Here is a 15,230-nt window from a genome sequence, read left to right on the forward strand (position 1 = left end):
TCCCAGAGCATAGGCTCCAGTCCAAGCCCAATTTTTAGCCCTATGAGTTCAAGACCACTGACCTGAGCCAACTCCAGCCATGCTATTTTATCCTTGAGCAGATGTACTCTACATCTACAATACATTTGTTTACTGGTGATAGAAGATGAGTCAATGCACAGAAACTGGTGAGAATGAGATTTTTCTCTGCCTGATTCAAGTAGCTTGAAAACAGGTGTTTAACTCAAATGCTACAAGATCCCTACCTAACAGTGAACACAGTATTATCTATAGATAAAAAACAGCATATTTCATGCTCAATGGTATCAAAACAACCTATTTTTATTTACTCTCTCAGCATGTTAATGGAGTAAAGTACATCTTTCACTTAATACATAGCTCATGTAGAGTCTGACCTGACCTCTTGAAATTTATCCTACCTAATTACTGGTTTTAAAAAAAATTGTTCTGAAACTGAAAACAGTCTTGTGGCATACACTAGCATGAATTAAAGTTATTTCATGTACAGTAGTTCATCTGAAAATATGTTCTAAGCATTGACTCAAAGTGTAGACAATGTAAAAGATGACCTCTAACAAAAGTCACACCTAGATAACATTTATTTTATCAAAGTGGATGGTTCAGGTTAGAACTCATGCATGCAAGTGGCTCCTGTCTTAATAAATAAAAACTTCCATTTCTCTCCTGTCATGTATGATTACACTCACTGAAAAAACTAAGGCAGAACCAAAGAGTCAACTAGGTAACAGGCACTTTGTTCCCAATTCAACCAGAAAAAAAATACAGCTCAACTCAGGTCTTGATGCGCCCCCCCCCCCCCCCCCCCAAAATCCATTTTTTAAACAAAAGGTTGTAAAAATAGAAAACCAAAATACAGAAAACATTCAGAGTTCTACACGATACAGAGTTATTCTACTCAATCATACATAGAACCAAAAAGTCTAAGAGTGTAAAACAATGGTCATTCTGACATGAATTTTCATTACTTGGGATATTTTGTATTCTCTATAAATACCAAATATTTAAGAAATTAAAAAGGTTGGTAACTTAGTTGCATATACCAAGTCACACTATGTCTATGATGTCTTGTATAAGTACACAACTACTTACACATATTCAAAGAGCAGTTTGTGGGGAGAAGGATAGGAGAGAGATTCCACAATAGCTGGTTATACTAACCAAAGAATTTACCAAAAAACCCAGAAAGATACCAAATGATATCCTAAATAAATAGTTCGTTTTGATGAATATATACAAAGTTCCTGCTATGTTAGTTATCCAAGAATGGCATATCGGTGTCCATGGGTGCAGGAGCAAGTTCACATAAATAAAACAGTGTGGCTTCACTTGCTTCCGCCTCAGTCAGTGGCTCCAGCCGCACTAACTTGCTTTGAGTTGGTTCAGGGTCCAGGCTGCTTTCCAGAAGCTCATCCACTTCTAAGGGTTTGTCTAGGGAGGACATTGTTTCAGATGTGGAATTTCCACCCTCAACAGTTGCACCTGGACTCCCATCAAGGAATGCAAGGAGTGGAAAGGCAGTATATTGAATGAGCTGTTTATCTACAAGGGAAGAAAAATAATACTTCAGAAACTCACTATTAGTTTACATGCACAGTCCTAATTCCAAAAATTTTAGTGTACTTTTTACAAAGCAAACCACATTATAAAAATATTTTTGAACAAAAATGGTTACTTTTTAAAAAAATTGGGCATACTATTGAAGTGTTGCAAGAAACAAAGTAAACAATTTATTGTCCAGATTTGTCGGAAACACCAACATTTAATCAGTTTTGTCTTTGCATCTGGTGCAATACAAATTCTTCACAGTTAACATGACAAGAACCAAAGTAGTTATCAGCATGAAACAATCAAGCAGATAAGACCTGACTAAGCAGGATCTTTGTTTTAACAAGAACTTCACAATTTTTCCCTCTTACATCTTTTCAGCTGAACAACTAAGAAGCTCTTCCTGCGAAGAAAGCCATGCCATTCGCTGTACTAACCTGATTTGGGCTTAGAACTCTGTGTGTCCTGTGAAGCAGGCTGAGGTCCATTACTCTTTGTAGTTTCTATTCCTTTTGTCTCCAAACGAAAAAAGAAATTGAAGTCAAAACTTAATCTGAAATAGGCTTTAAAAAACCAGTCTGCATAAGTAACAAAAAGGTAACAACTGACGAATCTTGACAAAGTCTAACTAACTATTAAAATAACCTGCACTAGCCTGTAAAAACATGATGTTACAAGTGTATGGCAACTATTCATGTAGCTTAATGGATGCTGGTCTAGAAAATAACATGAAGTGAAACAGTGGTACCATCCAAGTAGGAACTGAGACAGATTAACATTTAGGGAGGATTACTGTTCTACAGTTAGACCTCAAATCGGAGGAGCATTAGCTTCTCTTCTTGGTTCTGCTATAGGCGCTAGTTTCACTTTCCTCATCTTTAAAAATGTTTCCCCTAGATACCATGGTGATGAGCATGGTATAAAACTTTTACCCATCCACCCCTCCCCCCAATTTGTGCTGTTTTTCCCTTCCAGCTACAAAGCAGAATAGGAATAAGTTCAACTGTAGTTTTTGCATCCAAATTAGAGGTTTTATTAACAAAATATGAAAATGTTTGTTCACTTCAGTAATGGGCACAGCTAAAGGACAAGTTGTTCACCAACCTCCAACTGTGGCCTTGGCTACACTTGCGAGTTAAGCGCAATAAAGCGGCCCACAGCGCTGTACCTCACTCTCCGTCCACACTGGCAAGGCACGTACAGCGCTGTATCTCCCTGGCTACAGCGCTGCAGGTACTCCACCTCCCCGAGAGGAATGAGAGATGCAGAGTAGTGGCTACAACTCCCTGGCATCAGTGTGAACGAGGAGTTAACTTGCTGCGCTGTGATAATCCCCTTATCAAGTGGCCACTCTTTTCATTGTTGCGATCTGTGGAAGTGCGGTTTCAAAGCTCCATGCCAGAGAGAAAAAGCAAACATTTTGCGGTTTGCTTTGAGTGAGTGAATGAGAAGCAGGGAGAGCAGGGGGGTCAGAACTTGCAAGGCAGCGTGCTGACACTCTCAGCACCCCAAAACCCACTCTCTCTCCCCACACACCCTGTCACACTACACCCCACCCCCCTTTTGAAAAGCACGTTGCAGCCACATGAATGCTCGGAGAGCTGCCCATAATGCACCGCTCCCAATGCAGCTGCAAATGTGGCCACGCCAGTGCGCTGGCAGCGGTCAGTGTGGACAGACTGCAGTGCTTTCCCTACTCAGCTGTACAAAGGTGGGTTTAACTCACAGCGCTGTACAGCTGCAAGTGTAGCACACCCTGTATTTGTATTTCTCGCTACTGTGGGCTTTGGAACTTACTTTTGTATTACTGATATGCTCTGTGGGATTCATCTGCACGGAGCTTGTAAAAAGCTGAACAAGACAAAACACAGTTTTAAAAAATTCCAAATGTTGGTATATATTAAGTATAGGTCACTAAAGATATGGGTGTAAATATTTTACTATACTTTATTAATTGTTTATATTATAGGATCTGAGCAGGACTGGGTCCCCTTTTAAAAGTTTGCCATTTTGTGCAAAACGTTTGCTAAGGAAAAGCCTAATTGTGGAGTAGACCTGCTACGTTTTGAGACTGCAGGGCACTGGTAACGCCCACACCATGGCAACGTCTGTACCATATCTAGCTCAGAACATTGCTGTATGTTAGTCCTCCAGTTTCAGAAACATCAGATTCAGAAAAGTGTGAACTGCCAAACAGCTGACCAGTTAGAGAGGAATGATACAAAGGAATAATAAAAAGAACAGGAGTACTTGTGGCACCTTAGAGACTAACAAATTTATTAGAGCATAAGCTTTTGTGAAATTTGTTAGTCTCTAACGTGCCACAAGTACTCCTGTTCTTTTTGCGGTTACAGACTAACACAGCTGCTACTCTGAAAAGGAATAATAGGTAAGAGAACTAAGGACCGGTGGACTGAAACTGCATGTGGCAAAAAAATTCCACTCTTCTCTACCCCGCTGCTTAACTTTGAAACTTTTCATTTGGAAATTAAACCTATGAACACTAACATAGAATTCACAATTGTACAATGTCTGCCTGGGCATGCATAGGTTTTTCCCTGAACAGCACACTTTTCAATATATACGGGCGGACACCAGCCACTAAAACTGGATCTCCAGTCACCTTATTCCCTTCTGTTTCCTCCTCTCCAAGTGTGTCATTTTCAGGCACAATTTGGAACCATTAGAATACATACTCAGTTCAAAATTTTGTGGCCCAGAATACACTTGGCCCTTGAGCCTTGGGAGTCTGATAAAGACTCAGATCAGAGTCCCTGCTTCCCCATTTACGAAGCAGGTCCTAGAACAGTGGTTTTCAAGCTTTTTTTCTGGCAACCCAGTTGAAGAAAATTGTTGATGCCCACGACCCAACGGAGCTGGAGATGAGGGCTGGGGCAGGAGATTGGGGTGCAGGAGGGGGTCAGGGCTCTGGGCTGCGAGCTCTGGGGGTGGGTCCAGGGATGAGGGGGTTTGGGTGCAGGAAAGGGCTCCAGGTTGGGAAGGGGGGGGTGCTCAGGGCTGGGGATTGGGCCAAGGGCTTACCTCTGGCGGCTCCCGGTCAGCGGCGCAGCCAGCATGCAGTGGCAGGCTTCCTGCCTGTCCTGGCACCGCGAACTGCGCTGCGCCCCAGAAGCGGCCAGCAGGTATGGCTCTTAGACGGAGGCACGCAAGTGGCTCCACGCAGCTCTTGCCTGCAAACACTGCCCCCCCCAGCTCCCATTGGCCGGAGCCAGTGCTCAGGGCAAGGGCAGCGCATGAAGCTCTGTGGCCCTGCCTACGACCTGGATCTGCTGCTGGCCACTTCTAGGGTGCAGTGTGGGGTCAGAACAGGTAGAAACTACTAGTTTTTACTGGCCAGCTGCCAGGGTCCCTGGGTGCTGAGCAAGGTGATCCACTGCCTTGCATTCCACGACCCAGTATTGGGTTGCGACCCAAACTTTGAAAACCACTGTGCTAGAAAAATCTACCTCATGGATCAGGCCTGAAGCCAATCTTTTGTTCCCTTCTTTTGGAAGTACACATGCAGTTCTAGTCAACAGCACCAGTTCTTCTACTAAACATACATAAATTGGTGTAGCAGTTAAAAGAGCTAGCACTTCAGGGGCATTTAAAGCACTACACCAGTACTGAAGCATGCACTACTCTTTGTGTTTCCTTCCTCCCCCACTCCCACTTTTTTTTTTTATATAAAAAGGGAACAAAATTAACTGCCACATTTGTCCATGTGGCACAGCTAAAGAAATAAGCATCAGGAAATACAAGAGATTTCTACAGTAATATTAATTCTGCTATTTTGAAGACGGAACCTTTGCATAGCCGTTTCCTTGTTATAAAGGCTGTGTGTTAACATTTTTAGTAGGCAATATACAGGATGAGCAATAAGATTAAATTATAACTCTAGAAATGTTTGAGTCTTCTGATTTTAAATTTTATAATTGTGCAGGCTTTATAAAAAGGTGCATGAACTTTTTTGAATTAACATTTTAAATTAAGCTTTAAGATATCCTCTTGAGAAATGTGTATTTGCATCCTCAATGATCTTGTTCATTACAAAATAAAAAAAACAGAGGAAGTTACTAGAAATACATACATCAACCAGAAGATCTGGGTCTATGCTGAACTGTCGTCCTGACAGCATGGCTTGGAAGTCCTCTAAACTGCAATCAATACTGTCAAGATAATCCAATAGCTCAACTCTGGAAGATGGAAAAGAAAGAGGATTTTGTGTTCTGAAATAGCCATGACACTTCTACTGACAAGGTGAAAAAAAATCACCTGTTGGAATAGATATATGCAACAGTACCATCATCACTGCTTGTTTAAAACTGCACTGGCAAGTGCTGACAGGATATTTCTCTCTGCCTGGTGTCAAACAGTTAAGAATGTCTGACAGGATTGTCAATTTATACATCTGACATTCACAAATCAATTTTTTACATTGTGACAGCACAGGAAGGCAACAGGCTGTGACCCATTCACAAAGCTGCTGTCTCCACAATAAAGAAGAGCAGAATCCACTTTCAGTTAATTAGAATTATTTTTAAAGCTGGAAGTAGATCCTTTTATATTACAAGGTAACAGTACAAAGTGTTTGCATATGGGGATGAAACGGAAGAATGCACAAATGATTCATAAGACAATTAAAAAAAAATTCCACCAGCAAGTGTTGATTGCAACTAACATTGTAAATAAGTTATTTCCTCTGCTATACAATATATATCCTAAAGACAAAAAGTAGTAGCCTTTAGCTTGTTTTAACTTAAACCATTAAAAAAAAAAACAACCCATCACACCTTTAGAGTGCAATAATAAAAGTCTGTCAGAGGCTTTAAAGAAAAAAAAAAAAAAAAAAAAAAAAAAAACCCCCCCCCCCCCCCCCCCCCAAAAACAACAACACAACCATCCTTAAGGTGACCTTGCAGGGAGGGAGGGACTGATTTTGTGCCCTTGTTTGATTTTTTATGATACATAAAGAGGGCCTGAAAGAGCAAAATACACATTACAAAGATGTTTCAAATTTAAGATTCAGATTGCGTCTATCTAGGCTGGAAGTCTATGACCAGAGAACCAGTAAAATACCGTCATCACAAAAGTAAAGAAAGTGCAAATATAGCATTTGTAAAAAGGGAATCTTAGACTAATAAACAAATAAAAATTTTAAAATGTCACCTATTTAACTGAAGTAACATTTTGGATAAAGGAAGTCTTTAATTTTAACAAATACCTCCACTGTCCAAATTAAGGTGCAAGAGGTAAATATTTTTAAGACCTCCCAAGAGCAGCCCTCCAGCAAAAACAGGGAAGACCAGGATTCCTGATATTTCTATGATCAAACACATTTCTGAACAATATTTTTAAATATTGTCCAGAACTTCTTTATATATAGTATTCCGCATTTTCAGTTTTTAAACCAATTTTCACCAAGTTACCTTTTTTTTTTTTTAAATTAAAGGAGTTCAGGTTTTACTGATTAACACATGTATCAATCCAATCCACTCAATTCTCCCTCCCTCCAGTACTTAATTTTGTTAACAATCGTGTAAAGCATTAGTGTTTATGTCCTACAGCTCTGAGATTGAAGCAGTTCTGCAGGGTAAAACACAGCACGCACACAGTGAAGGTCAGAAAAAAACAATGTTAATATTGTGCTAAGATGTTGCCTGCCTATTTCTTTGCTTCTATTTAGTGCGGCACTAAGTTTAAACAATCTATCCTCCACAGATAAAGAGACGGTAAAAAAGGTAAACATGGGGTAAACACACAAATATATGCCTGAATATCAACAAGAAAATCAGTGCTTAGAAATTTTCAAGAAGAGTAAAGATGGAAGGGAAGAGGATGCATTATGCTGCAAGGACTACAGTACTGAGGTCAGGGTTCATGCTGACAGAATAAAGGAGCATGTTGAAAGCGAACGACAAGAAGCTTAAAGGAAGTGAGCTTCCGGATAAACAGTCAGTATCAGGAGCTTTCACCAAGGCTTCCATGAAAGGGAAAAGAGACAGCACAATTATGTCAATGAATTTGTGCATGCTCTTTGTTTCACTGGACAACCGCTGTTAATTGCAGAGGGGCCTCCTGGTGACTATGTGACAATACTGTCCACAGCAGCAAAAACCCTTCCTAATGCAGACAACCTCACTCATAAGTATCTAAAAGAAAAATGACAATGCTTTAGTGTATAAACACATGGAATGAATTGATGGAAACGTGGTGTCTACATTGATTTTTGACAAGTCTGATGCTTTGGCCTATCCAATTCTTGGCCTTTTGTTTTTGTTTTTTTTATTTCACTGACATGTTTGAAATGTACCAACAAATGTGGGAAAATGTGGCCACAATAAACACAGATTCTGCTTCTGACATGGCTAAGTTTGCATGGGAGATTAAACTCAATCGGAAACCGGAGCAGCTACGTATTACCTGTCCTGCTCATCTGACTACCGTTGTTCTGTCAGCAGCTACTGCTACAGAAGAAATGAAGGACGTGAAATCTTAGATCACTGGATTTGGGGCCATTTTCAAAAATACGAACAAGCTGAAGACTTTGCTTTACATAGTGCGAAATGAGTGCAGAGCTGACTGCCGATTACCTACTCCTGCTGTGCCACATCGGTGGATGAGCTTGTACTTCACTGCTTGCCATGTAAATAATGTGTGAACTGTGCTAATGTGTCTCTAGATCATCCTGAATTTGTTGGTTCTAAAACAGACACACTGAAAAAACTGACAACCAAAATGACCACCAGATTCTGTGCACCCAGGCAATGTTTGTTGTTGAAAACTTGGAATCACTGTGGAACACTTAGAAAACACTGGAGTTTTCTGCGACTACTGCCAACGTGTTTGCTAATACAGATGTTTACTAGATCCTGACGATCAAAATCTCAGCTGAATTGAGCACAAAAGCTGCAGGAGAAACATACGGTGAGAAAACACTGCTGTTTCTGGAAATCCTTGTGATTCTGGAACATGAGAAAAATAAAAAACAGTTCAAAGCCTTCACAGTACTCAGAGTGAACTGGTAGACGACCGTGGCCATAATTTGAACCCTGAAGTGTTTGGTGCCAAAGATTCTTTTTGGAATGTCATACAGGTGTAGCACCCCTTTCTCAAGGTTAATTTTGCAATAGACTACGACCATAATGCCAGAGTGTTCCAGCCATTTGCTTCTAAAGATGACATTTCAAATCTGAAAGGGGACTTTACTACTGACATAAATGTGCCTAACCCTGACAGTGTGAAACTGGATGTACTGGCTTTTTGGAAAAGTCATCAAGACACTTCCCAACTTCAGCAAAGTGGCACGGTGAGCTTTGAGTGTGCCCCCTGGATATATTGGTGAAGAGTGCTCACTTGCAAAGTTGGCCTACCTCCAAGACAGGAAGAGGCTCCACATGAGTGAGGATACTTCGAAGAAAATTATGCGAGCATACCTAACCCAGGATTTCTGGAAAACTACTAGCTCTGAGAAAAGCAAAAAGCATCTTTGTACATAAAAAAAGTTTCAGTTATACTGTAGTAAAATGTGCACATTATGAAAGTTTTTTTTGTTTTTCCCTTTCCCCAGATTTTTTTGTTATTGTTTTTAAAAACAATTTCATCTCTGTTTTAAATGTTTGGAAAATAAATACCCAAAAATTCCTGGAGTGTTTTTAAAATCAAAACAAACAAACGAACCTGAAAAATGCGGAACACTATTTATATACCATAAAGCAGCAAAAGAGCACAAACTCAATCTTTGAAGAATCCATTGCAGGGCCTCTAAGAGTCTTTCAGTGAAAATAGTTAAAGAGGCAGTTGATATGAAGGTATCAACAACTTTAATTTAGTCAATTGTTTTAAAAGCATCAAAGCTACTCACTTTCCAAGAAGGTTGATGTTCTGTGAAATTACACCATTCTCACTGAGTATGGAATCCATCATTGAGACAGGGTCTTCTGCAGTTAGAGTTGACTGGTTGTTCAGTTGAACAGCACTAGACATGAGGGGGCTTGCACTGTCACTGACAGGACTGAGGGGATCACTGGCTGGGATAGTGATTGGTTCGATATTTTTATCCCCTTGAATTACAGGGATGTTGTCATCCTCATTATCATCTTCTACAATTACAATATCAGGAGAATGACTACAGCTGCAATACATAAAACAGACAATAAACGGGTTAAACTCTGAAGAGGCAACAACTACCTCCTTCAAAGTCCTGCTGTAAGGATTAAATAGCTGCAAAGCACTTTGAATATGTAAATAGTGGCTAACTCTTTAGTTAAGGGAGTCTAGATTTCCAGTTTAAGGCCCATTTTAACCTCTCACCATCTCCTCAAATTTTGACGGCAGTAACAAAAACATGTTTAAAATACAGTAAAAAGAATCAAGAAATTGGAAAAATGAAGATTAAGAAGCTAACAACCATCTTTAATCAAAAATACTTGGTTTTAAAGTTTCCCTGTTGTCTTACATTTTAATACAACTTTCTCAGCAAAGTACGTTAGAAGGACAATTCCAAGCTTCACATTCAGATGAAGCTTGTTAGGCGACAGTTATAGGGCATTTTCCAGGGATTAAATACTTCAAAATCATTATGGAATCTTAATTCTTGTGGACTGGAACTAGAAAGGCTGAAGGTATCAGGCTAGACAAAGCCAGTTTTATTTTGAGTCATGCCTGTTTGCTACTATTTTCTGATTCTGGAGGATTAAGTTTTACAGGACCAGGAGAAAAACAAAACAAAAAAATACTGAGAGGAACGCCAGTAGGTGGTTATGAGAGAAGGTGGGTATTAAGAATGGGAACTGAAGGGGCTGGTGAAGAAAAGCCAATCTTGTCATGGCTGATAAGCTTAATTAGGCTCATTGGGCAGTTTAAGCATTTAAGTCTCACAGATGCAAGGGCTAAGAGGATCCTGGGAAGTTTACTCTTCTCCCCTTTTACTGCATTCTGATGCTCTCCTGGCCCTATGCAAAGGATCCCAGAAATGAAAAAACCCGGCCCCCCAATTCTCACAATGTCCTTCTACCCACAACTCATTATTATGCAGCAGGTCACAGACAATGAAGCATCATTTCCCTCCATAATGCCAGGGAGAAAACACAAAACTTTCACAAGTGTTTAAAGTATTAAGGAAATGCCACACTTTTAAATGGGTATTTTTTTAAAAACTAATCTTCACTCTAAACTTACTGAATTTCTAATGCTCTTTTTAAATATATATATAAAAAAATCTTATTGTTGTAGTTTACACCTTAAATTACTGATGTATACTCCCACTTAATGTCATTTTTCTGTGGGGGGTGAGGGGAGGAGTAAGCATCAATTTGCCAAAACCAAATCAGTGGTTTAAGTCTCAGACAACAAAATCTGGATTTCAAATCCATAAAGCATAAAATATACACTATTATGCAGTGTAAACTAAGGGTAACATTGGGAGACAATCCTTGAGCCAGAAGGACTGGGATGATCACCTGCTTGTACCCGGGAGTGTACTAAAAACATAGGTGTGACAACAGGTAACGTATATAGCACAGAATTAAGGAGTAAAATGGGGAGAATGCACACAAGACTCCTCTTCAACTATAGAACTGAGAAGGCTGGAGGACTTCCAGTCTCTAAAAGAAATCAATGATGGTGGCGGCTTGCAGTCAGCAAAAAATGCCTGAAATGTTCAGAGGGCAACATTTATACTTGGCAGAGATAGCAGGACAGCTACCTTCAACAGCATAAAAAACATTAAACTAGGGGGGTTCCAAGCTTGTGCTAAGGAAGTAAAGACCAAGAAATGAGAATAGCATACAGATGGCACTTCTAGAAAAGTAGTATGTGCCCCAGTGATCCTTCATTTTTAAAATATTTTATTTTAGCTGAATTCTCATCCTAGCCACACTAAGCTACAACGGCTAAATTGTCCTGTGAAGCCAGTGCAGAGGCCTGGAATGCAAAGGATTTGCATATGTATAGTAACTTTCAGTAACTTGCTTCCTTTACTGAAATTGAATTATTCAAGATATGTCTCAACTGTATTATGTAGATCTGAATTAGATTTTAAGGTAGGATTTCCCTGTCTATACTGAACTGCTGAGTGCCTTCTGCACTCATACAAACATTTCTTACTTGGAAGAGTCTGACGTAGCATCCTCATTTGTTTCTGGAGTAATGGGAGCACTTTCTTCTTCACCCATAGTATTTTCTTCCTCACCAATATCATCAGTGACATCATAAATAATTATGTCATCTGAAATCTGCTCCCTCTGCTCCAGTCCCTCAGTTCTGCTGAGGGGTACCTGAGAATTATAAAAGCACAACTACTATATAGAAAAAGAACCAAATTTCCAAACTAAAAATCAGACCCAAATATAACACTTCAATTAAGAGCCTTAACTGAATACCTAATTTTTAAAAAAAGTTCTAGATATCCTAGAAAAACCCTTAAGACACAAGACACTTTTTCCACACAGATTTTTATTCATATTTTAATTATTTGGCATAACTAATTTTGTAACAGAACATTTAAACAATTAGGCATATAGCTGTAAATTTTGCTGAGTGATGAATTTATTTTGGGAAAGTAGTTAAAGATGATTATAACAGTTATAATCCAACCAAGGATCAGACAGCGTAAAACAAAATAAGCCAAAAACCTTGGAGAGTGATACAAAAATTTATCAGCACTGTAAATCAACAAGAATAGTGTCACAACAAGAGCTGGAAATTTACACACACATTACAATGGAAACAGTTTAACTATCAATCCTAATCTGCCATGAAAGTAGTTCATTGGCATGCAGCTGCTATTCACTTCAGAACACTCTTCTCTCCCCCTTTTGCCTCACTTTTAGCTGATAAATACAGCACAACTACAGCCACTATAGGGCACTCCTGTTAATACTTGTTTACCTTTTTCCATCCCTCCAGCTGCCACATAAACAAATAATGTCCACTTCAAAATGAACTTACATGATGGTTTTTGTCAGCTGATTCTTTGACGATCTGCTGAAACATAGTGGTCTTTGGAGGTCCATTGGTATTCAGAAGTAGTGGCCTAAATCAAAGGGGGGTGGGGGAGAGAAAGTCAGTTGCATGAACACTACTAAAGCATGAATAATGTTTCTAAAGAGAAAAACAGCCCAGCAAAAGAACCTGTATTAGCTGGTTAACATTTACAACATTCCTCCCCCCACCCCCCCACCCCCCCACCCCCAATTCTGTACTTACCGTTTGCGTTTTAGACTCACTAGCTGGTTATTCTGCACCAGAGTAACAATGAACTGTACAATCTACAAGACAAGGAAGATAAGTAAACACTACCATGCCAGGGTTTGTCAAAAAACAAAAACAAAACAAAAAACAATGGTAGCCCACAGCAGTACAAACTACAAAGTTTACCATACTTAGAATCACAGACTTAGGAGGGACTGCAAAGGTCACCTAGCCTAACCCCCTGCCAAGATGCAGGATTTATGCCTAAACCATCCAAGACAGATGGCTATCGAGCCTCCTTTTGAAAACCTCCAGTGAATGAGCTTCCACAACCTCCCTTCAATAAAGTATTTGCTTCTATGTCCTACCTACCACCAAATCTACTGATCTTCCTCTACAAAAGCAAAAACCCTATTCCCTGAGACCTTGGAAAATCCTGTCCACCATTGTAGCTTTTTCAGTTGACAACTATGTCTTTAAATCTTTAACTACGTACTATATGGCTTAATTCAAATTAACTTTAATTGTATTTCATTTTCAGCATCAACAAACCATGTCATGTTGATATCAGCTAATAAGTGACCAAAAACATTACTTTGTTCCTAAAATGTATTTTAGAATTTAATCACTTGAAATGCTGCTAGTGCAGCAAGTTATTCACACAGAATTCTGCTGTGGATTCTACCAATGGAGGCCATCTCCAAAACTGGGGAGGGAGGGAGGGAAGGAAGGAAGCCAATTTAGAGTTGCACTGGAGAGGGTTTTGCTAGGAAAGTAAAGAGGCAAACATGATGTCATCCCTGTAATCCTTCCGTGTCTTTATAGACTGCCACATGCTGAGTTAATGCTCATTTTACAAAAAGATTAAAAGATCTGGCTATTTTGAAGAAAACTAGATTTCACATAGCATAGTACTGAGGTAGTCAGAGTAAGGACAACATAAGTCATATGTGCACATAAAATATATCTAATCAGACAGAAGCAGCTGTATAATCCACAAATGAAGTCTTACCTTTCGAATAACCTGTTGCTGCTGCAAGTGTTTTGCTCTCAATTCTGCCACTTCCCTCCAAAGAGATTCATTTTCCCTGTTTCAACAAAAGTGATTTAGAAAGCTAAACTCAAACTTAAGAAGCCCTTATTTTTTGTGAAACTGTATTAATGTAATACAGGCTCATAAAGACATTTCACAAAGCTATACATCCTTCCTATGAAGTACCATTGGCAGTAGCCTTGGAAGAAAGTCACATAGCACAGAACTAGGGTGACCACACAGCAAGTGTGAAAAATCAGGACGGGGTGGGAGGTAATAGGAGCCTATATAAGAAAAAGACCCAAAAATTGGGACTGTCCCGATTTTATAGGGACATCTGGTCACCCTAAACAGAACCCAAAGCAGCCCATGGGAATGTCTGATTAAAGCTGGCAAAATTTGAAAAAATAATTTGCCAGAAAATGCTATTTCGGTCAACACGAAACTATTCACAAATCTGATGCAAATTACCTAAATAATTTCAGCCAGAAGCATGGGTGGCACCGATGCCTCTCCTGTAAATTTTAGCCTGGCAGTTAGGGCACTTGTCTGGGCTATTGGAGACTCCTCCAGTTCAGTTCCCCTTTCTGCCTGATGTGGATTAGGAATTTGAACTGCGGTGTGGAAGACCAGAGGAGAGTGCCCTAACCCCTGGGATACTGGACAACATTGAGTGGGCATGTCTCAACTCTCTTGTCAAAGCTGTTCCACTTTGTATAAGATACCTGAACAATCACCGGGCCAGAGACAGAGTGACTATTCTTTAGCCTGGAGGTCAGGGCACTCACATTGACGGGAGACCACGTATATGTCCCTGTTCCAATAATGAATTTATACACTGTGAAATAGCTTCAACAGGACAGACAGATCCACAACAGAATATGCAATAGCCTAGTGATAGAGCACTCTCCTGCAATACCCAAGACCCAGTTTCAAATTGCTTTTCCATATCAGGCTGAAGGGGAAATGAACCCATGTCTCCCAATTTTAGGTGAGTGCCCTAGCCACTGACAGCTAAAGGTTATGAGAGGCAATACCACCTTCCTCCTGTCATTCTAGCCCTTCTATTCCTTTGTTTTTATGCTAAAAGCTGCCTGGAAACAAAATGGTTCATTTCAGGACAAAACACAATGTTTTGTTCAACTCCACACAAAATTTGCTGAGTTTTTCAATTTGCCCAAGTTTTTCTGGGAATTTTCAGTTTCTGTTCAACCCTTTATTTCTTCTTTGGAACTACCAGTGAACCAAAAACAGATATCCTCCCTCATCAAATTATCTGAGTGCCTTCATTCCCTTCAGCTATTATTCTATAGTGTAATCTCTCTAAATTAAGTAGATCTTCAAAAGATTAAAAAAAAAAGTTTCTGGGGGCATAGACAGTAGTCAAAGGGAATATGAGCCCACATGAATATAAGCAGCTGTCTATCTCAAATTGCCA

The 15,230-nt window shown here is 39.7% G+C and overlaps 1 protein-coding gene across 5 annotated transcripts in view; it reads right to left on the reverse strand.

The window, feature by feature from the left end:
• Positions 1-298: 298 nt before the first annotated feature.
• Positions 299-15,230, reverse strand: part of HSF2 (heat shock transcription factor 2) — a 38,973-nt gene continuing 24,041 nt past the window's right edge. For 3 of the 5 annotated variants that reach the window (XM_034765762.1, XM_034765766.1, XM_034765765.1), the window contains exons 5-13: positions 13,772-13,847; positions 12,775-12,836; positions 12,517-12,601; positions 11,674-11,843; positions 9,431-9,700; positions 5,657-5,762; positions 3,364-3,417; positions 2,004-2,085; positions 299-1,560 (exon numbers count right to left, since the gene is read on the reverse strand). In XM_034765762.1, the coding sequence (XP_034621653.1) occupies positions 1,271-1,560; positions 2,004-2,085; positions 3,364-3,417; positions 5,657-5,762; positions 9,431-9,700; positions 11,674-11,843; positions 12,517-12,601; positions 12,775-12,836; positions 13,772-13,847 (1,195 nt within the window). In that variant the 3' untranslated portion in view covers positions 299-1,270. The remainder of the gene's footprint in view (positions 1,561-2,003; positions 2,086-3,363; positions 3,418-5,656; positions 5,763-9,430; positions 9,701-11,673; positions 11,844-12,516; positions 12,602-12,774; positions 12,837-13,771; positions 13,848-15,230) is intronic. The other 2 variants (XM_034765763.1, XM_034765764.1) reach the window with 2 other exon arrangements.

Source organism: Trachemys scripta, chromosome 3 (assembly GCF_013100865.1).
Source record: "Trachemys scripta elegans isolate TJP31775 chromosome 3, CAS_Tse_1.0, whole genome shotgun sequence".
Taxonomy (NCBI): domain Eukaryota; kingdom Metazoa; phylum Chordata; order Testudines; family Emydidae; genus Trachemys; species Trachemys scripta.